At 41.2% G+C, this 24,013-nt stretch overlaps 1 protein-coding gene across 1 annotated transcript in view; it reads right to left on the bottom strand.

Annotated features, from left to right (window-relative positions):
- Positions 1–16,801, bottom strand: part of LOC145446196 (structural maintenance of chromosomes protein 2-like) — a 36,082-nt gene extending 19,281 nt beyond the window's left edge. Inside the window, exons 1-9 of the mRNA XM_080324434.1 lie at positions 16,568–16,801; positions 13,649–13,936; positions 10,961–11,080; positions 9,801–9,919; positions 9,650–9,740; positions 9,156–9,331; positions 8,157–8,350; positions 6,411–6,588; positions 1,326–1,476 (exon numbers count right to left, since the gene is read on the bottom strand). Coding sequence (XP_080180560.1) covers positions 1,326–1,476; positions 6,411–6,588; positions 8,157–8,350; positions 9,156–9,331; positions 9,650–9,740; positions 9,801–9,919; positions 10,961–11,080; positions 13,649–13,936; positions 16,568–16,735 — 1,485 coding nt within the window. The 5' untranslated portion in view covers positions 16,736–16,801. The remainder of the gene's footprint in view (positions 1–1,325; positions 1,477–6,410; positions 6,589–8,156; positions 8,351–9,155; positions 9,332–9,649; positions 9,741–9,800; positions 9,920–10,960; positions 11,081–13,648; positions 13,937–16,567) is intronic.
- Positions 16,802–24,013: the final 7,212 nt, after the last annotated feature.

Here is a 24,013-nt window from a genome sequence, read left to right on the forward strand (position 1 = left end):
GCAACACCGTTCTGTGCGGCCCGCGAGAGTATGAAGATACTTTTTAAAAATATTAATAAAATACGTTCTAAAAATCGAATTAATGCAGGAACTTGATTAAACTTTTTCTTAGGATATTTCACGATGATAATTCTAAGACATTGGTTCTCAAACGGGGGTGAGCACCACTTCGGGGGCGTGAGAGCAGCTGAAGCTAGCAAAGTTGAGCTGAACTGAAACAAATTTTCGCGCTCTGCGCAATTGTCTTCCACTTCATAGTTGTTGCTCTGTATTTAGTCTGAATATCATATTTACAAATCTCTCATCCACCGTCATTCCTTTCAAAACCATCAAACTATCCGTTAGCTTTGCTAGCATCCTGGCTGCGTTTTGTGATATGACGATAGGGGTCGCGAAATCTTTCACCATCATAAGGGGGGGGGGGGGGGCGTGTCTTAAAAAGTTTGAGAACCACTAAGGTAAATACTTCCTTTACTTCCTTACTTCATGTTTAACTTGTGGCGCGACAGCCCGATCTCAATGCCCACGCAGTTTGTAAGGTGTCAATTGCTAAACATCACAGAAAACCTAAACAAGATTGACATAATAGGGATCACGAGTGGGATTTCATATTGGCTACTCTAGTTTGAATTATTTCAGTGATGTGCTGATGCAAACGATTCGCGCGTGTCTTGGGTAGATTCGTTCTGTGTATGCGTAGAATTGTGGGGGGTGTAGGCTATTGATATTTTATCTATGCATAGTAGAAGCGTGTTTGAATCTAACATGGTTATGATGCTGTCAGCATTGTGTGTCCTGGAACTGAACCAAAAGTGGAATTAGTAAATCTATGAGCAGATCGCTGCTCGCAGATTTAAATTTCAATCCTGTTCTAAGAATCAAGACAACCGACTGTCATCTCTATGGTTTGGAAAAATTCGTTATGGAGGTCGATCAGCCTATGAAATCTCGCCACTATGTTTCTGACTCGTGTACGATATCATTAAAGCAATGTTTGGTTTGTTTCAAGTTAGCACATATATTATTTCCATGTCTCATTATATAATAAAATACCAATATTGCGTTTAGGTTTATAAAACCAACTTTATATAGTGCGGCCCACGAATGGATTTAGATGTTGAATGCGGCCCACGAGCTCAAAAGTTTGCCCACCCCTGCACTAGAGAACGCACAAACCTAAAATTATGATGGAAACTATTTTTTTGATATTTGGCACCACATATTAAGACCACTTTTTAAAATTCTATTTTTTTATTTTTAACTCCACCCTAATGCTGAACTCCAAAGCCCTGGTGACCAGCGAGCAACAGGCCTATTTCGCATACCTCATCCCGTAGATTTCCTACACTGTGCCGCAGTTCGCTCTTTTGTTTCATCAAGGTCTCCTCCAGCCCATCTTCGTATTCCAATCTGCCCATCTCGGCTTCTAATTTCGCACGAGAAGCTTCCGCCCCCTTCAAAACAGACTCGTCCCTCCTGCGAAAGAGTAAGGGCGCAGAATGAAATAACGAAAACGCCAGGCTAGGGATGTCCAAAAATTTATTTTTCCCAATTTTACTGGCTTCTTTATAAAATTCTTAGGTAGCCTAAAAAATAATGCACACCAAATTTGGCTCAATTCCTACCAGTATATCGCTATCAGAAGAGAAAGTTTCGGATTTATTACTAGGGCTGGGCACAATGATTCGAGTACTCGAATCTGAATCGAGTATTAATTTTCATGATTCGAGTCGAGTAGTAAAAGAAGATTTTTTCGAGTACTTAAATTATACGCTCCTCGCAACTGAAGGTTAATTTACTTCCGAGAATTATAGTTTTGATACTATTTTCCACTGAAACCTTGATTGGCCGTCTCGCAACATACCAGACATAGTACAAATCTACGAACGTTACAGGAAATAACACATTTCCGAAGTTATGATCATCTAACAACATTGTCAACAAGCGCAACGAAATCGGCATGGTCGACAAAATACCAAGGTATCTTTAATGTGACGGATAACATGCATTTTGTTCTTTGTGGTGCCATAAAAGGTGCAAATTTGAACTTTGACATATTACATTGCGTTGTGACGTCATAATGAGTGATACTCGAATACTCGACTCGACTCGAAGCGTAATACATGATTCAGAATCGAATCACTAAGGTACTCGATTTTGCCCAGCCCTATTTATTACCCATAAAAATTATTTCCAAATTCCGTTGGCTACCCCTATGAAATTGTTGGGTTGTCTAAAAAACAACGCATTAGTATTTACGGTTGAAAATTCTATCATTACAGGGCAAGTTTTTGCAACTTTTTTTGAGCTTCTGGCAGCGTGCTAAGTACTCAGAATCTATGTGGTAGGCCTATGAAGTTAAAGCTGTTTGCTTGAATATTATATTGCAACTTTTTTCTATTTGTCATGCAGCTTTTTACTGCAACTTTCATCATGCATTGCCCAAGATGTTGAGGAGTGTTTTAAAAAATATACTATAAAACTGAATCTAGTATGGTTCTGTTATCTTTGATTTGTATAAAAAAGAGCTATGCGATTGATTAGCTGCATCTCAATGTTATCTATCACATAACAGTTGGCTTGCAAGCTAGAAGTTCAACAACGCCAGCCAAACACGAAAGTGCCGGAACTAAATTTGAAGTGGAAGTATGACTTCTTGGTTTTTAGCCAAACTGAAACAGCTGCTTCTACTCTTTCGAGGTTAGGCTTTGTTGAGATAGTTTAGTTAGTTAAACTATGTGTTTATAATAGTACATTGGTTATTTCGCAAGTAAGAAGCAACAACGTTGATATCTGTTAAGATTACAGTCTCAGGCAGGGATGTCTGTCCTGCGACCCGCTATCATTCTTAACCGATTGGCACCGGCTGCAATTTTCGAAAAATTTTACTTCAATTTTCAAAATCGAAAAACTGTACCTTAATGGGATTGGAACACCGTAAGCAAGGTGTCGTTCGATTCAGAATTTCAACGCGGATCCGATTGCGCCACTCAAATCATTTCGAGCACTGTGTCTGGCCACTTATATCACGAGCAAGCCGAGAATTCGTGGATGAGAAACGTATTACATTTACTGCACTCTTTATAAACCTTAACATGGATATTTGGTGACATAGGCTTCTTGTGAATCATATCGGCGAGGAAATCATGATCATGGAGATGGCTCAGTCGATCTAATACGCCCTAATATCGCCATTATTCAATAGATACAGTACTGACGGTTTGCACAATAATCACGCGCCAGGCCGCAGAGTGAACGAGTCATTGGCGAGTGAGGGAGTGAGGCGCGTGTATTTATTAGGTAGAGTAGCCTTCCAGGGCATTTACAAAGCTTATAGAGCACGTAAATGGGTCACTTTAGTATTGATAAACGGATATTGTCAAGACCTAACCACAAGGACAAACCACAAACGCATATCTTACTACTACGTAAGGTTCATGACGTTAGATGGCCTAGCACTTCATACAAACATGATACACACGTTTGCGGGGAATACACAGTGTATGTAGAATTGGTCTAGTTGCGATATACACATCACTATTTGCTGTTAGTCTGATGTAGATATAATCTTATGGGCATGTACTCTCCACAGAAACAATCTAAGAATGTCTACTACCGATAAAATTCAGGATATAACACATTATGTTACTGATATTCGTCCCTGCGTTTGACACTAGTGTGGCAGTCTGCAGGAATTATCTTCACGATTTTCAGAAGCGGCCTTGGGGTGACATAGGCATAACTAATGTTGTTTCTTTTGGCCTTGAAGGTGGAGATTGGCTAGTTCTATTGAAAGAGACAATCCATAAATGCCTCTCATTACTACAACGAAAGATATATATCGTTATACGACAGCTCTTTGTATATCCAGATGAACACTTTTGCGTAGGTATATGCGCTGAGTAATATTGTATTTATTCCGAATTTTGCTTGACTATTAGCCATTATTTAGAATCTTATAGGCAACAACTATTCACAGACACAATCTATGAAAGTATATCACTATTGGAACTCGATACATATCCCGTTATGTGACCAGTATTCATCTATCTCAGTGGTTCTCAACCTTTTTTGACACACGCCCCCCTTGGAGGTGGTCAAAAAATTCGCGCCCCCCTGACCCCCCCTTGCATTTATCGTCATGTCAAAAAGAGCACATCATCTAATACAGAGGTGGGCAGCGTTTTTGATAATCATGGCCACATTTCGATTGCTTATGTAGCGTAAGGCCCCATTCAAGGGCATAGCCGCAATGAACGATCTGGACGCAAAATTCCTATGGTAAACTGTCCATATCCATTCGTGGTGAACTCCGGACTATTCTACTTTTTCACAATGACCTATTGTACGCACCGAAATCGCGAGTGGCATGTTATGAATAGTTGCCGGAAGGTGCATTTAGTCGCGCAGGGCGCGAAAATTTTTCAGGGCCGCGAACGAATTGTTATTTCTTGCCAATTCCCATTCCGGCTCAGATTAAGAAGGACGCTACTGCATTAAAATCGAAAAATGAAGTCTAGTTGAATTGCGCGGAGGGCGAAGAAAATTTCAAGATTAATTAAAATCTCTCGAAAATGCGGGAGTGAATTTGTAATTGCAATTTGCATGTCTACGGCCGCCAACACATACTAACTGAATTAGGCGTCGACGGCCGCTCAAATTCCCTTCTACGGCCGCAGGCTGCCCACCCCTGATCTAATAGTAAACATAAGGTATATCTTACGCCAATTTTGAATCTGCATTCCAGTTGTTGAGTCTTTTACATTGCTGACAAATTTCTCCAAACTTGTTTGAAAATAACAAAAAAACATTGAACAAGACATCCATTAATTAATTTCAAGGTAGGTCACCCTGAGACTAATCCCGATGCTGGTAGTGAGTACAGAGAGCAAGGCGTCGTTCTGTCCTGCCAGGCTAAATTTGATCAGTTTTGGAAATTAATTAAATTGTGTTGATTTATAGCCTAATTGAGGGCGAAACCTGGCAACCTATGTTGCATCTAAGTCTGTCTTAGACAGTGCAGTTCGCAAGCTACTAACAAGAGCTGCCCAGCGCGACAAGCTTTAGGCTACTGTCAAAGCTAAGAAGCAATAAATGACTTACACGTGGAAATTGCTCTCTATATCTCCAAAGAATTTCAAAAATTTGCTCAAATGAAGTTGAAATCAGACTATACTCCGTGGAGCGCGGTAGCTAGAGTTTGTATTTTGCAAGCTTTCTTGAAGATGAAATTAATTAATCGTCTTCTCATAATGGATGTGAAACACATGTTCAGACACGTACAATTTGTACTGACTTTGTCAATTTCTCGCGCCCCCCTATTCTGACTTCGTCAATTTCTCGCGCCCCCCAGGTTGAGAACCCCTGATCTATCTGCTTGAAGCTGGTACGGTAGGCTGCGAGAATTCCCGGTTTTCAAATGCAACCTTGAGCGATGCAGACATAACTGGTATAGTTGTTAGCAAGAAAATCAGATGCTGACAAGCACTATTCATAGAAACAAACTACAACAACTGGCTATGACGAATAAAACCAAATATACGACAGGGTATATGATATGTATCAGGAACGCGCGTTTCCGCGAAATGATGCGGGCGGCGGATATCTTTGTCACGCGGCCTATCGCATAGATTTTGAACACCTTGACTAATATCAGATATGAAGATATGTGTGAACTCGTATGGATAGTAGCTTTTCACAGAAAGAAACAACCATGCTCTAAGACGTCTAGAACAAAACATACACTACGTTATCTGAGAGTGGTATATGACGCGCGCGTTGCCGAGACAGTGTATTTTGCAACATATTTATCTACGGTATTTGATACCCGATTTCGACGTCTTAGGTATAATATATATCAAATAATATGGTATCAACGAACTTGCACAAACAATATCTATCCGCAGAAATGAACAGCAGCGACCTAGCACGATTACAACGGGATATATAGCGGTTCTATTACAGTACGCTTCCCTCGTACCGCCAATGGGTAAAAATACCCACGCCGGCGCCAAACGGTTAAACTCTCGCAAGTGGGCTTTTACTGTAATCATTGAATCTTAGCCAATTTAATGTCCCCGTAAGCTTTTAGGTGGTATAGTATTGGAGCTGTTGGGCTATTATACAAAGAAACCTTCTGAGTATCTCATACCCAAATAATTTTAAAAAACTGGCGCGTAAACGCAACTTTCTTCGGATTTTAGTGGCACAAATCATTTATTATAGCCTTTGCAACCGTGAAAAATATTTTTGCAAATCCAAAAATTTTACTTCAATAACTTCACTTCTAGGTGATGGAATCGTGCTAAATTTAGTGTGCAGCGTATGTTTTTTGCCTATTTTAGATGATTTTATCAAGTATTCAGTAACATTAAACAAATGGAACAGCCCCTGTGTGGGCGGCGTATTACTTGTAGGCGTTTTCTGTTTTGCGAACTTCGTTCGTCTTGCCCTTGAGCTCGTCCTTGCAATGCGCGAGTCGCATGGACGCCCGCTTGGTCTCGCTTTTCAAGTCGCTGATGGCGCGTTTCGTCTGCATGAGCTGCCCCTGCCAGGTGGACTCTTCGCCTTCCGCGGCACTCGCGAAACCTGGATCACAAGGGAGATTATTTATTGACCTCAGACTCTTCAAAAACACGCAGAATCGACCAAGCATATTTATTATAATAGAAACATTAGGTCCACTAACAATTATATTATCTCCCACAACTATTGTTTTGATACTTTTTTCCCACTGTGAAGTATCGATTGGCCCACAGCATACTAAACAAGCAGTCCTAACAAGAAGTTACGCTCGTCAGTGGAAATAGCATTTCTATGAAGTCGTGGTCAACCCGCAGTGTCGTCAGGCCAAAAACTACCAAATTATCTTTAATGTGGTGTAGAACAGGCTTTATTTTCTTTGCATTTGCATAAAGATATTTGAATTTTCCACATTATCCACACTTTTATGACTTCAATGTACTGAGGTAGAGACGGGCATCTTCTGTGTTAGAATTTTGGGCCGGAATCACATTAGCGATGAATAAATGATTCCTATTGATCTCACAATATTAGCCCGAATTATCAGTTTGTAAATAGAATTTACATATATTTCTTCATCATTGTTCAACTTAATCTCTAGTTGCTATCTCAAAAATTAGATCATAGTACCAGGCTAAGTTTCATTGCCAGCATTGGCCATTACCGTTACATCAAAGATCAGAATCGGTATCAGATTCAAATAGTGTTTAAATTTAAACAAGTAAAGTAAGTCTAACACAGGGCTGGCCAACCTTTTCAGCCAAAGGGCCACATTCGATTGACGAATTATTGAGTCGAAAATTTTTTGAAGTTCATAGGTCAATCATATTGTCATTTGACTATATTGCGGGCCTGTTGTTTATCGCTGGGCTAATTTTGCGAGGACTGGGCTATTCGGTGCATGGACATATCGATATCGAAAGATGCGACCAACATGCGTCAATCATTTCGTGCCTAGGTTTCATAGTCGACGGTCTTACTGCGAGCGCAAACGCAATGTCGCACATGTTGAACGACACTTTGTCTCGTAATCGCGAATATAGTTAGACTCAATCTGATACATTACGTGTTCTTACATTTTCACAAAAGGGCAACAATATTAAAAACATGTTGCGCCAAGCTTGTAGAAAATTTTTACCTTTGATAAATCTACCGCAAATTATTCTGCTTTATTGTAGAGTGCGAAGATATACCAATATGTGAATGGCTGGTGGATCTGTCAATGCGTCAGAACTGATATTTTAGTCATCACATCTAAAGTGTTGCGGCCAGACTAATCAAATTTTTGGTTGGCCTTGCAAGTTCACAATCTGTGCAATCCATTTTTGATGATATTAGAAATTTCGGAAATGACCTCGCGGGCCACTCAAAACCTTCTCGCGGGCCACGGGTTGGCCGGCCCTGGTCTAACACTACAGTCCATGTCCAACAAGTGTCCGAGAATTCTTGTCCGAAACAAACAAAAAGAGAAACCAATCAACGGTCTGACAAGAAGATAACAAGGCAGTTTGCAATATGAAATTAATACAAATTTCACAACAAAATAGGCTAGTGCATGCCAGATGCATACCGGTACTAAAAACATGACGCAGGCCAAGTTATGTACTCTCACACAGGCAATGAGCAAGGTTTACCTGCTGAAACTGCTTGGAAATGCTTTCTTGCGTTGTTGTGCGCCTCGGCATCCTGCCTGCTTTGTTCCATCAATTTCTCCCAGACTGCAATGAGACAGTCGATCTCTTTTTGCTTCTCCTTAACAGCAGACTCGTTCTCCGTTGTACTTTTCGATATCGAGCGCACTTTCTTCTTTTCCGAATTAATCAAGTCCCTGCATAAAAAATGCTATGTCTGGAAATGTACACTACACATACACGGTGATGTATATCTTCACACCATTTAGTATGCCTGGTAGTCTTTTAACAAGTAGAGCTCGACTTTCGAAACTAATTGGTCCATAAACCAGATCGAATGACCAATCCGCGACATTAAATTTATACCGACTTCCGGGGCCACATCAGACTGCAATCAACCGTCAGGTTCGGAACAGATTAGGCTTTTTATGAATAGAAACATGTTCAGTTTGATCAAGCTTTGTAAGAATCAAGGAATGGACCATACAGCCATCCTCACGAAAGTTCTTACAGCTTTATATACCATGATCCATGACTTGTGTGCACTAGGTTCATTGACCAGAATTAAAAAATGAAAAGATTACAAATTTATAGGAAAACAAATTATGAAATCATGGAATTACTCAGATATTACGCAATCAACGTGAGCCATTATCATATCCATTTCAACAGCCTATTATATTGAGTCAAAAATTCATAGACTCTTGGCAATAAAACTTTTTGAACAAGAAATAGAGCTTCGAGACGTTCTGAGCACCGTGCGAGCCTTGAACAATCGGTCGTATCATAGCACCCACAACATTTTGGCACAATGCAATAAATACTCATGGTAAAGACATTTCCATCACCGAGCCCGCAGCATGGTCATGGTCACAAAGCACTACGATATGAGCATGGTAAGGAAGCAGCGAATTATTTTGACGGTGCGTAATTAGCATTTTAACTAGTACGGTACTAAATTTTTCCAGTCCTGCTGGTCAGTGAGATTAATATTGTACCTACCTATGATGTCCAAGGTCGCTTTGCGCCTTTGCCTCGACTTTTTGCTTATCGCTAAGATCCGCTTCCAGATGCTTCAAGTTTTCTTTGCTGGCGGCGTCTCGTTCTTGTTCGAGGTTGTCCAAATCGGATTTTAACGATTTCAGAAGATTTGCACATTCTGTCATAGCCAGCTCCGTCTAACGATCGAATATAAAAATAGAATTTTTACAGCGGTGCCGGCGTGCGTTTTGCGTTATTTTTATGATCGAAATGGTCATAACCGAGTGGCGATGATATAATTATTGCAATAATATAGCCACAAAAAGTACACAGCACAGTACTTACAATTAGCGATGCCAGGTTAGCTATGAACATGTCGGTGCATAGGCGCCGTGGCGGCCACCCCATACAAAATTCTCAAACGTCTGCCGTCTGCGATTTCAAATTTCTATTGTCTGGCGAGTTCGATACGACATCAGCGCAACGACAATCATCAGCTCTTTGTATAAATCTACCTGTTGCTTTTTCTCGTTCAATTTCCGAGACTCCTCCTCAGCGCGGTCGACAGTACGCTCGGTAGCGTAGAACGTGTAGGCGATCAGCAGTCTAAATATTCAAACGTGGGTGTCAAACGAATCGCAAAAAAAAGTGCATTGCAATATCTACTTGGTTAATCGATCGGCTTCTCTTTGCACTTTCAAAAACTCGAGATACGACGATCGCTCGTCTCGTAGCTTTTGCAAAGTTGGGAGGATCTCCTCGTTCAGTGTTTCGGCGATTCCATTCTGTAACATAACGGATAACAAGTCGGGTTCAAACTGAAAGAAGACACATCTTTGTCGTGCCCAGCAGATACTCAGTGATTGTAACTTGCGAGCATGAACCAAGTGTTACTTCATAATGGGACAGTTCAACAGTAGCGTGAAATGCCTGGAGTGTGTTCGAACAAGTATCTCACCCACGTCTAGCTGCATAAGAGAATGAATGATGCAGAAAATTAGAATACGTACCTACGCTATCACAAAATCATATGCTGCGATGCGACCAATTAAGGTTTCAAGGCAGCAACCGTGGAAAATATTATCGAAACTCTAATTTTTGTTAATAACATAATTCTTAGTGACAAGAAGCGAATAATTTCAGTGCTCGACTCGCATCCTTATGCCCAGTTTTGGGGAAAACAAGATTATAATGAAGTTTCTCAAATGCTTCAATCATATATATTCTTACATTTTGACAACCCTGAATCAGCAAGTAGAACAGCGGCGGGCAACTTCTCCAGTTGGCGGGCCGGATATGGGAAAATGAAGCACTTGGCGGGCCGGATTACGGAATATATACATTATATATTAATCGGGTATCTAACCACCTATACAAGGAATAAATCATGTTTAATGTAAACATTAAGTTTAAAGCATAGAGATCAAAACCAGTATTCGAAGAATTTATTAACAGCAGCTGTTAAAGTCAATCAGACATCTGTGGTCGCTCAGAGTTGTCAACAAGTTCTTTGAACTCTGGCTGCATGACGTATGTAGAAACCCTTAGTTAAGACTGCACGTGAACATCAGTTATATTGGAACGCAGCCTTGTCACGTTAATGTTCATGGTTGAAAATATATGTACCCTGTACTGTACAGTATGTGTACCCGAACAGAGCAAGTAGTTTCATGTCCAATTGTACTGTGACTCGTAAAATTTTTCAATACTTTCGGAATGGAATTTCACTTTCAGGCTAGAAATTATCTGCGGGCCGGTCAAAATCCCTTCGCGGGTCGTATGTTGCCCGTTCTCGAAGTAGAACAATGTCTTTAAAACAATCATACCAATTTGCTCTCCTTTCTCTCTATCATTTTATGCGCGGATTCCTTCTTGGCTTCATACATGCTGGTGCCGGTCGCTTCCTCAATCATAGACAAGATTTCTGGAGGTTTCATATTCATGACCTACAAAACAGGCATGTACAATCAAACATACCAGTAGAGTACCGATCAGGGCTGTGGAGTTGGTAAATTTTACCACCGACTCCGGCTCCGACTCCACACATTTTCAATATACCGACTCCGACTCCCGAGTCTTTAAACGTACCGACTCCGACTCCTTGGTCTTTAAACGTACCGACTCCGACTCCCGACTCAGACTCCAGCATTATTACCAAATTACAAAAATTATATGCCACATTGTCGGTTGAATGACTATCATACAACCATTTAACATATGCAAACATATGATTAACGATGGCATGCTAAATTGTTTCATAGTGGCACAGCTCGAATTATCCACTATGCAAATAACATGAAAGAAAGATTTGCTAAATATCCTTCCTTTTTCAAGTTTTTATAACATGAACTCTCTAATATCCAGAAATGTATGAATCATTCAAATATGGCAGATATCCAATCCTTATAATAAAAATGTAGATAAAAAATCCAAGTGTAGCTCTTGTGTATGAGTCAGCAACTAATAAAGAGATTGAACCTACGAATTTTGTCATTGCACACTATCCTGATTACAAGCACACACACTTTTACTACTAATAGACATTGGTCATAAATGGAATTTAGTTAAGTAGTCAGAGACCATAGCCTATGTCTAGTCCACATGTACTTAATCAAGTATTCAAGGATTGGGACTTGCAGTCTTTCTTAATCATTTGTTCGACCCAAACACCTAAGCTACATTACAGATATTTTTACTTTTGTCAAGTGGGAAGCATCGTTTGGTCATATTTACATCATTTTTACAATTTTACAGAACCAGCCGATGCATTTGCTCTGTCGCAGTATCATGGCATAATTCCAAAAATTGCATCAATTTTGACTGCGTCGCGAAGACGCATATTGCGATTTTCTGCCACTGCAATATTGCAACTGAGTTGTAATTTGCAAGTAATGTCTAACTTTATCTATATCAGGGGTGGGCGACATTTTCGGCCAAAGAGACACATGAGATTTACGAACCATTGCGCGGGCAACTGGAATGTTGATAACCTTTTTTTAGTCGTCCGATATGAGCGAACCGAATTAGGTAACATTGCAAACAAGACTTATATTAATACGCTCTAAAACTGATAACAACATGTCATGCAACTGTGCAGTGCGCAGTCAGGCGCGAATTTTTTTTGCAAGATAATGACTGAATTATATCAATAAATATGTTGCTAACATTCATTGGGGGTCGCATCTGTATACCACTGGGCTCATTTGGCAAGGACAGGATTATTCGACGTTTGGACATAGCAAAATAGACGGTATCAGGGAACATGCCTCTATCATTTTGCGCAAATTTTTGTCGACGATCTCGATGCGAGTGCACAAGCGAAGCCGCATGTTGGACGACACGTTATCTCCTAATTGCGAATATAGTTAGACTCAATTCTGTGAATAATATGTATTTATAATTTTCAGAATGAGGCTCAAATAGTGAATGCAAGAAATCTAGTGACGATGAATCATGCGAAGTACCGAGTCAAATTTCAAGTCAAATAAATCTGCTATGAAATATTCTACTTTATGGTCATATACGAAGATCTGCCCCCTGGATACGTTAATGCGTCAGAACTGTTGTTTTAGTCATCATCAAATTTCGCGGTCATGCTAATCAAATTTTGGTTGGCCTTGCAATTGTACCTGATGTCATAACTAATTTCGAGAATTACCTCGCAGGCCACACCTAACCTTCTCGTTTGCCATATTTGGCCTGCGTGCCAAGGGCTGGCCGCACCTGATCTGTATGGTTATTAATAACAGTGATTGGTGGTACATAAAAATTCTTTGAAAGCAAATGTTTTCATGGTAGAAGTTGGAGTCGGAGTCGGAGTCGAAGTCAGGGTCATTCTCACAAACTCCGACTCCGACTCCAGTCAGTATTTTCCCACCGACTCCGACAGCTATTGTAGTTTACACGACTCCGACTCCATCAAGCGAAAATTACCCAGACTCCGACTCCGACTTCACCGACTCCGACTCCACAGCCCTGGTACCGATAACTAATCCGTGTAATTCACAAACTAGAGTGTTGACTTGACTCTCAACATGAAGTCAGTAGGCCTATATTCGAATTCTGACCAGTGGTATGGCTTCAAAGTCATACGAAGTTCGACTCAAGGCTAATACTGCCAAGCCTCGAGCTGAATGTTGAGAGGTATGGACTGAATTTTCAATTTAAAGTCTACAGTAAGAATAACAGTGTTTAGTAGGGAAAGGTGGAGTGTAATGAGTCTATTTAAGAATATCATTTGGACTACTCAGCCTTGGTCTCAACGGAAGGAGCAGATTAGAATGTTATATTTCAGTTTGATTCGGGGCTATTTGGTCCGAGGTTCAAATAGTATTTGTTGAATAAACTGCAAGTGACGGTAATTGTAGAAATGTAAATTCGAGCAAGCAATGATTTCCTAAGTACATTGACAATATAGGCTACTACCGAAAGATATAGTTTGTAATATCTATGAAATAGCTGCAAATAAAACCTGTACAAGATTATTAATTACAAGTATGAACAGAACAACAAACCTTTGTTATTCGGCCTTGCATAATCAGGAAATGCGGATTATTGACGTTGAGACCGATAGACCGGAACAGGTCGGAAACTCGTGTATTTTGGGCATTCACACCATTGATTAAATATTTGTTTCGTCCGCCAATAACGATCTGTCTTGTGATCGTTATTTCATTGTGGGCCTCCATCCCCATTGGACTTTGTTCTTTGACTGTGTTGTCAAAAGTGATGGACACTGTGGCTTTGTTGATGCCAGCCTGTCCATTCTTGTACACCAGATCTTGGAGGTTTGAAGCACGGACCTGCAGCAACAAAAATATATTACTGCCAGGCCCATTCCGGAAACTTAGCGGCAAATTTGTGCATTCCCGATGATTTCAAATGACTGACAACAAAATTCATCAGAATTGAGTTAGTAGCCTAGGGAATATTAAATTAAATTTTCACTATGTCAACTGAAATTAAGCTTCTTTGTCTTATAAAGAGACAGCAGATTATGGAACTTTTGAAGACCTCGCACTGAGGTAATGATAAGACAGCCATCCCGATGGCATTTGACAATGTTATGGAATTTTCTGTACTCAGTCAAGTGCGAAATTTGATGAAGGAACTGAACCAGTGGACCAATTCATAAATATCATCTCGGAACATAATCAACTCCCCACAAACAAACGTCCGACAAGAATTTCATAAACTGTGCTGGCAGCGAGCAATATAGATAAAAGACAGAGACAGTGTACATGGTTGGTACTCTCGTACTTGTGTGACTTGTGACAAATACGAGTTTTTTCAAAATTATTGTTACATACACAACCAAATTTGCTATTGGCTCGATAAAGATAAAGCGTCATGGTGACGGAAAACAATAAAATCAGTGTGAACTTGGTGTCCGTGTCCATTAGGGCTGTTCAAAAATAACCTTTTTTCCTGAATCTTGCTGGTTACGTGATTTAGTCGTTAGGTTGCCTTAAAAAACGACGCACACCAAATTTGAATTCATTCCAACCAATATTCGCGGATTTCGTACAGTTTAAAAATTTTGAATTTGCCTAAAAATGCAAAAAAAAATTTTTTCAAATTTTCCTGCCAACCTCATGAAATTGTTGCGCTGTCTTCAAAAACGATGCAAAGCAAATTTGACTCAATTCCAAGCCGTAGAAGTGGAGTGGAGTTATTTCAGTTTTTCTTTGATAATTCTGGGATTATCCTTGATCGGTGGATCATCCCAGAATTATCATCAAAAAACTTGAATAACTCCGCTTCTACAGATTGGAATTCAGTCAAATTTGTTTTCCATTGTTTTTGAAGACAGCGCAACAAATTCATGGGGTTGGAAGGAAAATTTGAAAAAAAAAAAATTTGCATTTTTAGGCAAATCCAAAATTTTCAAACTGTACGAAATCCGTGAATATTGGTTGGAATGAATTCAAATTTGGTGTGCGTCGTTTAAGGCAACCTAACGATTTAATCACGTAACCAGCAAGATTCAGGAAAAAATGGTTATTTTTGAACAGCCCTAGTGTCCATACAGGCCATCATGGCACGTCAAGTTAACCAGCCTGTTAACACATGCGAAGACGGGTCAATAGAGAAGGAATGTAGGAGCTTCGCCAGCATGACTAGAGATATAAAAAAAAGGTCGACACCAGCAATACGGCCATGATATAGTTGAAGCTTGGCCGGATGTTATGAAGTTTTATTAAATTAACTTCCGTATACAATTGAATATTATATTCATATTGAAATGAAACCCAAATATTTTCGGCTGACACTCGTCAGGGGTAATCGTCAGCAACTAGTAGAGAATAAGAAAGAACATTGTATATTAAAAATCGTCATATTTTGTGATAAGACAATGGTCCATGTATGTTTTCTTAGAATGTGATTGATCTATACTACTTGCAAAAAGCCCCCCCCCCCCCCCCCGATACTATAAAAATATGCCAATCGTGGATTAGCCTAGTCACGAGATAGCAATATGCAAATCTTAGCTGATGAGCTTTGTGATATGTCAGCAAGAATCAAAAATTATGATGTGGCTAAAGCGGGTCTGGAACCTACTCCAAACTTTTGAGGAACGTGCTCAAATACCAAATGCGCACCAGAACAACACTGATATGTTACACCAAAAAAAAAGTAGGCTATTACACTAAAGTGTGTCTAAAATATTGCAAGTAGCTGTGAGTGCAATAAACAATGGTTTCTGATGCAGGGTTGTAATGACTCGAGTCATGATTTTTTGGTGACTTGACTTGACTCGAGTCATTTTCTTGAAAATGAAAAATGACTCGACTTGAATCAAGTCATATGACTCGAGACTGGGTCTACAAGACACGCGTTTCATTGCAATTTCGAAGAATAATAAAGTTAGCACACTAATATTATTTCATCTATGCTACCAGAGGAACTGTTAAAAGTGAGGAAATTAGTAGGCCTATATTATGAATGCGAAGCATTCAATATCACCGAGCAGAGTTGTAAGAAGTTGGTTTCACATGACATTACATCGGAACTGAACTGTCAACACAATTACTTGGACTCGGACTCGAGTCAAAACACTATGACTCGGACTCGACCCTCTGCTCGATGACTTGGACTCGGACTTGACTCGGTGGTGAATTGAAAATGACTCGACTTGACTCGAGTCAAAACTATAAAAGTGAGATGGACTTGTGACTCGGAACCTTGTGACTTGGTTACAACCCTGTTCTGATGCCGTTTGTTGATCTTTGTGCTGATTTTTAGCTCCCTTGAATGCATTTAATCAAAAAGAATTCAACATGCGTCAAAAAAGCCACTTGGTAGTTCTAGGTAGTCCAAAGTTCCGGTCGTTCAAGTGTTAAAATGTGAATCCTGTGGCTGTATTCTGTTTACTGTTTTTTAGATTTATTGAATTTTAAATTAATGAAATTTTCGTAAAAAAATTCACGAACCTTTGACAGATTAGAAATCCCGAGAACAAAGCAAATAGCATCCAAAATATTTGACTTTCCACTACCATTGAGTCCAGTTATCGCATTGAACAGGCAGTCAAATCCATTTATTTCAGTGCGCTGAGCATATGATTTGAAGCCGTCGATTGTTATAGACTTAATATGCATCACTTGGAAGTTTAGACACGCTTAGCTAAAATACGTACTATAGCTGTATGTCACCATACAGAAAAGCATATTAATTGAGTATCGGGAAAACCAGTTCTGTTCATTATGGACATCATGATTAAAAAAAAACATTGCTTGCGTCGTTGCACCAAAGGGAAGTCAGCCACGAAATTTCCAGCCCAGAAATCGCAAATTCGCAACTAAAGCATCCCAGCAGAAATATCACATGAGTCGAACATATCGCAGGATCAAACGTTCAGGCCAAGCCACATGCAGAAGCCACGAAATCCCACCATTTTTCTAAACACATATCCACTGCAAAATAACAACCCTATTCAGTAGTTTTCAGCCCTGGGCCCAAATCGTACGTTGGGACAGTGTCCAAAATGCACCCTATCTGACCAGCCCCAACTTCCTCGAAACTGAAATTTAGTGTGAAACCCTTTCTGAAAACCCCGAAATCGTTTCGCTCTGACAGTTATGACCCTATACGGGTGGCCTCAAGTACCCTAGTCACCCACCTAGAAATTTTCAACGATATTGTACGTTGGGACAGTGTCCAAAATGCACCCTATCTGACCGGCCCCAATTTCTTCAAAACTGAAATTTAGTGTGAAACCCTTCTGAAAACCCCGAAATCGTTTCGCTCCGACAGTTATGACCCTATACGGGTGACCTCAAGTACCCTAGTCACCCACCTAGAAATTTTCAACAATATCGTACGTTGGGGCAGTGTCCAAAATGCACCCTATCTGACCAGCCCCAATTTCCACAAAACTGAAATTGAGCGTAAAACTATAGAATGTAAACATGGAATGGCAGCGACCGATTTTGAAGCTTCGTTCCGCTTCGCTGAGGCTGTATTTCAGAATTGTTTTGCGTAAGCGACTGTAGGATTTCTGGCAATCCAAAAGTTATCTTCCAAGCACAGGATTTACTGAGTCTGGTCTTGATCGAAAGCTACTGTTGCACTGATTCCAAAAATATAAATTGAAATATGGTCAGGTACTAGACTTAGACGAAAAATCGCTTTGAACATCCGAAATGCGCATTGTTCAGAACAATCGGATAATCGCAAATCAATGACCATAACAACGACCCGTTGTGGGTCTCCGATTGTGCGGACAATGCCGATGTTTCAGACTTGGAGGGCTGCAAAATCGGTCGTTGCCATTCCATGTTTACATTCTGAAAACCCCGAAATTGTTTCGCTCCCACATCCATGAACCTTCTAGTTCTAGTTGCTGATTTTGAAAATTGAGTAGTTGTAATTCTAGTTCCAGTTGTTGATTTTGCAAATTGGTGCAGAATTCGAACCCTGCAAAACCGTGCGATACGGCTGATCTCATCTGTACCTTTACGTACCAATTTATCGCCTTACTACCGTAAGCATCGAATTTTGCGAGTTGATGAACTGTATCGCTTCGAAGTATCAAAAGTTGTTCACAAATATTTTTCCAATAGTCTCCCTCCTGTGTTTGATGACTTTTTCATACCTGCTAAACATGTCCATTCCCATTACACGAGATCTTCGTCTAAAGGAAACGTCTACTTACCCCAACCCAATAGCAACCTAACTAAGAGATCTATCGACTACTCAGGACCTATCATCTGGAATGCATTACCATCAGATATCCGTGAATTGCCTTATAATAGATTCAAAAAAGCCCTACTTGATCACCTCTTGTCGTTACACTAACACTGTTGCCCTACCTCGCCCAGACATTGCTTCATTGATAATTTGCTACCATTGTTTAATTTTTTTCTACTTTCCTTTCCTAACTAAACATTTTTTTACAGCCAGACTGTTCTGAGTCAAGTGTACCTGTTTGATGCTGGTGTGATCAGACTAGATGACCTTCACGGTCTTATCGATCATTCCTATCTAATACCGAATACTGTGCACGCATATTTTCTGTACCACATTCACTGCCGTTTGTTATGTATTTCGGTTCGATGAAAATAAAGACTCTCTCTCTCTCTCGCCTAGTTCTTGTTTTAGTTACAGATATCAAAAAGTGAGTACACTAATCCACAAGCCTTCGCTAATTTTCAGTGAGTCACAAACACAAAAGTCTACCACATTACACAATAACTACACATTTAATATAACTTACATTATGTTCCCGGAAACACTGATCTCGTTAGTGCAGTTGCGTTTTAGTTAGTTGCGTATTTAAAAGGTCGTTATTTCTAGTTCTAGTTGCGGATTTTGAAAATTTGGTAATTCTGGTTCTAGTTGCGATTTTTGAAGATCCAGTTGTTTGTATAAGTATGCCTCCCCTGCTCAACAGGCTACCTAGCAGTGTTGGGATCAAGTCACTACCTTCGAGTCACGAGTCATTTCGAGTCATTGAACATTTTGACTCGAGTCAAGTCAAGTCAATCGATTTTCGAAGGTGACTCGAGTCAAGTCAAGTCACTCGATTTTTGGAGGTGACTCGAGTCAAGTCGAGTCAAGTCAAGTCAAGTCACGAGTCAAGTCACATTTCAAGTCAAGTTGCCTTTTCGAAGTATGAGGCATGCCTACATCATTGCATTTTGTTAGCTGTCTGAATTGCAGATTGAGTGGTCATTGATTCTGAACCTATGAGCGAATATGAAGTTAAATATACACGCAAGAAGGTGCTGTATCGTATACATATACGTAGAAATGCTAAACTACGTTACAAGTAATTGCATAGCCTTACTTTATAGTTACCAGCTAAAATAGAGAATAGAGAAACGAATTGATGAGATACAATAGCCTACATTACCAATTTACAAATTAATATGATACATTTCGAGCCTGCGCCAATGGTTGAGGACTATATAAACTATCTTCGAATTAAATTTCTATAAAACAAGAGGTTTGGTTCAGGTAATAACAAAGAACAGTAATATACATTTTTCTATTACATTACTTGACTATACTAGTTAGCGACGGCGTAAGCTTCGATCACTTCGTTAGCGGTCAATTTATTTGTGAGAGAACAATAGAGGCTCAGTAAAACGCACGAGCATTGAATGATTGCTCGCTCTCACAGGTTACACCGGCGTTTCGCGAACAATCCGATTACCATCCGATTGATTTTTATCGACATCGATTGCTGGATGACTTGAAATTGACTCGTGAATTTTGCTTCGAGTCACGAGTCAATCCACATTTCTGATACGCCGAGTCAAGTCAAGTCAAGTCATTTTAGCGAAGTGACTCGAGTCAAGTCAAGTCATACGAAAAAGGTGACTCGAGTCTGACTCGAGTCAAGTCATGACTCGAGTCATCCCAACACTGCTACCTAGTCGACCATTGCCATGCTTAATTACTCGCCCCGTCACTAGCACAATCAGAGCAGAACCAGTCCAGGTCTTCGTTTCGAAAGAATTTTTCTGGAATGCGGTACCCCAAACAGTATTCATGATACCATTCTTTGCATTTCATGCATTCAATCATTCGAGCTGTACAATTTTGGTCGAACGGTAATTTACAGCGACAATACGTTTCAGCTGGCATACTTGTCCTCAAAGAAACTGGCTTATCGCACTCTTTACCCAACCGCTCGATACTGCCACATTCCATCATACGCAGGCACTTAGAGCGAAGACTTTGCTCGTCATAAGACACGCATTCGGGGCGGATCACAAAGCAGAGAGAAATGGCATAGGCAATTGCAAGTACACCACAGTTGCCGGAATTCGATTGCGACTGCACCCTTGGGAATTCCACGTTCAACCCACCAGAACTAGGTCGACAAAGTTTACCTACAGTTGATAACGCAGAAGTGTCGGTGTAAGCTGACTGTCGGTACCATGAATCGTAAACAACGACGGTGTTGAGATCAGGTGAAAAAAGGTTGGAAACCGTTACCCAATGATTGTTGTTGATATTGATTATTTGCACGAATTCGGTGATTGGTGTGTAACCCGGCGCCGAATCCGGGTGATAGTAGCCGCAACTAGTCAATCCGTCGATGGTACCAAAGCGCGATGACAACATCCACATGAAATGATCAATTATGTCGCTATTGAGCCACATAACAGCAGATGTCAAAATTTTCCGAGAGTCCCTAAAAGAAGTCAAATGAGGCGCAACGCCTCTCTCGGCAAGAAAGCGGTTAACCATGGGTAAAGACGTATCCTTGAGTGCTTTACTCTTACAACTTGTCACACCGCGCAGAGGTTTCCGGGGGGGCTGGAAGTATTTCCCAATATTTTTATTGGGATTTTCATTTCTGTGATGTTTTTTCCAAACCGAGAGATGGTGGAGATGTTGCAATATGTATGTCCAATCACCTGATCCCACCAACAAACCGAAAATGTACATCAAGTCCCCGAACCTTTTTTTATTTTTCAAGCACAACGATTTGAAGTTCTTCATAAGATGACTCGCACATAGACGGAGGAATGGCTTATTCAGATCGCTGCCTGTTGCTAATCCAGTAACAACGCGATGGCATCGGTTAATGTATGATTGCAGAGTCTCCTCCATATAATTAAACAAGATTGATTTCATGATCACGACGCTGCCATCGCAAATGAAAATTCGCGCACACACCTTGGGACCAAAGATTTTACGCTCATCGCTCCGAAAGTGAAGTAAAAATGACGACACTGCCGCGGTATTCTGTCGATTGCTCACAAAAGAGGCCAAGGCTATAGGGGGCTTTTTCGCTACAGGGTGTCTCGCCACAAGTTCGTATATATAGAATGCGCCCTCACTCTTTAATCGGAAAATACCACTAGTCGCATCTATGTACATGACATCGACTTTTGACAACGCGTGAAAGAGTCGCACAGTTTCGATGGACCAGAACATCAAGAATGCTGGTGCTACACTTATAACCTGGAGGGTTCCTTTTATGTCTTTGTCTTTGTCACGCTGTCGCTGACCCTGCCTGATCATGGATAATGATGTCCACACATCATCACTGCAAGGGACTGTGATTTTCCGAGCTTCCTGCCGAACTTTATTTAACACCGGCTGGGACAGGGTTGCGTCTCTATTCCCAGACTCCCACACATCCTGCGGAATCTTACCCAACAAATCTAGGTAAGCTTTTCGGGGAAGTGTACCGATCATCAACTTCTTGAACATATCTCGCCGTTTACCAGTCAACCTGGTCGCTCTGAGGCCACTATGACTGATGTCACCACTGAAAGTGACACAAAGCGATTTTGGCTTCGCGAAAGGGGACTTGACTTTAACTTTGCAACTACACATCTTGAAGGTGCAATACCCGTACATAATGAAGCGATAAGGTGAATGACCGTGATTTTCGCGAATGCTTTTGAAGGCGATACTGCAATAAGGATTGAACTTTTTCAATCCATCACGGATTATATCCGCCCATGACCCATTTGACCGGTCACCCGCGAAGGACGTAATTGCATCCCAATCCGATTCACTGACATTGAACCACCGGTTCCCCTTAATGTTTGCACGACCCGGCTCGGAGCTTTCTATCGAGTCGGCAAAGCCATCTGCGACAGACTCGATGTGTACTGTCGAGTCGGGTACAACAGACTCGGAGCTTTCTATCGAGTCGGCCAAGCCATCAACAGGCTCCGACCTTACTGCCGAGTCGACAAAGCCATCTACAACAGGCGCGGTGTGTACTGTTGAGTCGAGTACAACAGACTCGGAGCTTTTTACCGAGTCGGCAAAGCCATCAACAACGGGCTCGGAGTGTACTGTCGAGTCGAGTACAGCAGACTCGGAGCTTTCTACCGAGTCGGCAAAGCCGTCGACAACAGGCGCGGTGTGTACTGTCGAGTCGAGTACAACAAACTCGGAGCTTTCTATCGAGTCGGTAAAACCATCAACAGGCTCGGATCTTGCTGCCGAGTCGACAAAGCCATCTACAACAGACTCGGTGTGTACTGTCGAGTCGAGTAAAACAGACTCGGAGCTTTCCACCGAGTCGGCAAAACCATCAACAGGCTCGGACCTTACTGCAGAGTCGACAAAGCCAACATGCTCGGACCTTACTGCCGAGTCCACAAAGCCAACAGGCTCGGACCTTACTGCCGAGTCCACAAAGCCAACAGGCTCGGACCTTACTGCCGAGTCGACAAAGCCAACAGGCTCGGACCTTACTGCCGAGTCGACAAAGCCATCTACAACAGACTCGGTGTGTACTGTCGAGTCGAGTAAAACAGACTCGGAGCTTTCCACCGAGTCGGCAAAACCATCAACAGGCTCGGACCTTACTGCAGAGTCGACAAAGCCAACAGGCTCGGACCTTACTGCCGAGTCGACAAAGCCAACAGGCTCGGACCTTACTGCCGAGTCGACAAAGCCAACAGGCTCGGACCTTACTGCCGAGTCCACAAAGCCAACAGGCTCGGACCTTACTGCCGAGTCGACAAAGCCAAAAGGCTCGGACCTTACTGCCGAGTCGACAAAGCCATCTACAACAGACTCGGTGTGTACTGTCGAGTCGAGTAAAACAGACTCGGAGCTTTCCACCGAGTCGGCAAAACCATCAACAGGCTCGGACCTTACTGCCGAGTCCACAAAGCCATCTACAGCATGCTCGGATGCTTCAGATGCAGATATAATTTCCCGTCTCTTTTGTAGGATAACAGCTCTATATTTATCGAATCGGAATTTTAATAGTCTGATCGACCTGCGTCTATCCGACTTGCTCCTGTGCCTAATTTTATCACCATTAATCGCGATATAGACCGATTGCCATATGGACGGAATGTCAATATCGGAAAGTGAGAATTTGGAGAGAGCTGAAGCGATATCATCCAACTTTGTGGATTTAGTGAATGACATGATCAAAGTCAACTGCCTATAGCTTGAAAATACGACAACGCGAACAACCACTACTATACCGCGCGAACGAATCTGGGAAAGACGCTGTCTTGCATGCGTTTGCCTTTATAGTAGTTCGTGAAATAGCGTCACAATTGAACTCGTCGAGCTTTACCGATCAGGCGTTCACCTTTGACGTCAGTATTGGAAAATTCACGAGAGTGTGGCTTCACCACTGAGTTATATAAACTATAAAAACTTCACAGGTGTGGGGTTATAGCTAAGTAATTGTTATCTCCAGTTTGATATGCATGATCCCGTGTCTCACTGATTCCAAAAGTGTAAATTAAAATCTCGTCAGGGCAATGTAACCATTCCAAAATAGCCGTCAAAGGCCAATTGTTCTCGACAACGGGCACTGTCCCAACGTACGATATTGTTGAAAATTTCTAGGTGGGTGACTAGGGTACTTGAGGTCACCCGTATAGGGTCATAACTGTCGGAGCGAAACGATTTCGGGGTTTTCAGAAAGGGTT

Source organism: Botryllus schlosseri, chromosome 9 (assembly GCF_051294905.1).
Source record: "Botryllus schlosseri isolate E-star chromosome 9, Bs_hap1, whole genome shotgun sequence".
Taxonomy (NCBI): domain Eukaryota; kingdom Metazoa; phylum Chordata; class Ascidiacea; order Stolidobranchia; family Styelidae; genus Botryllus; species Botryllus schlosseri.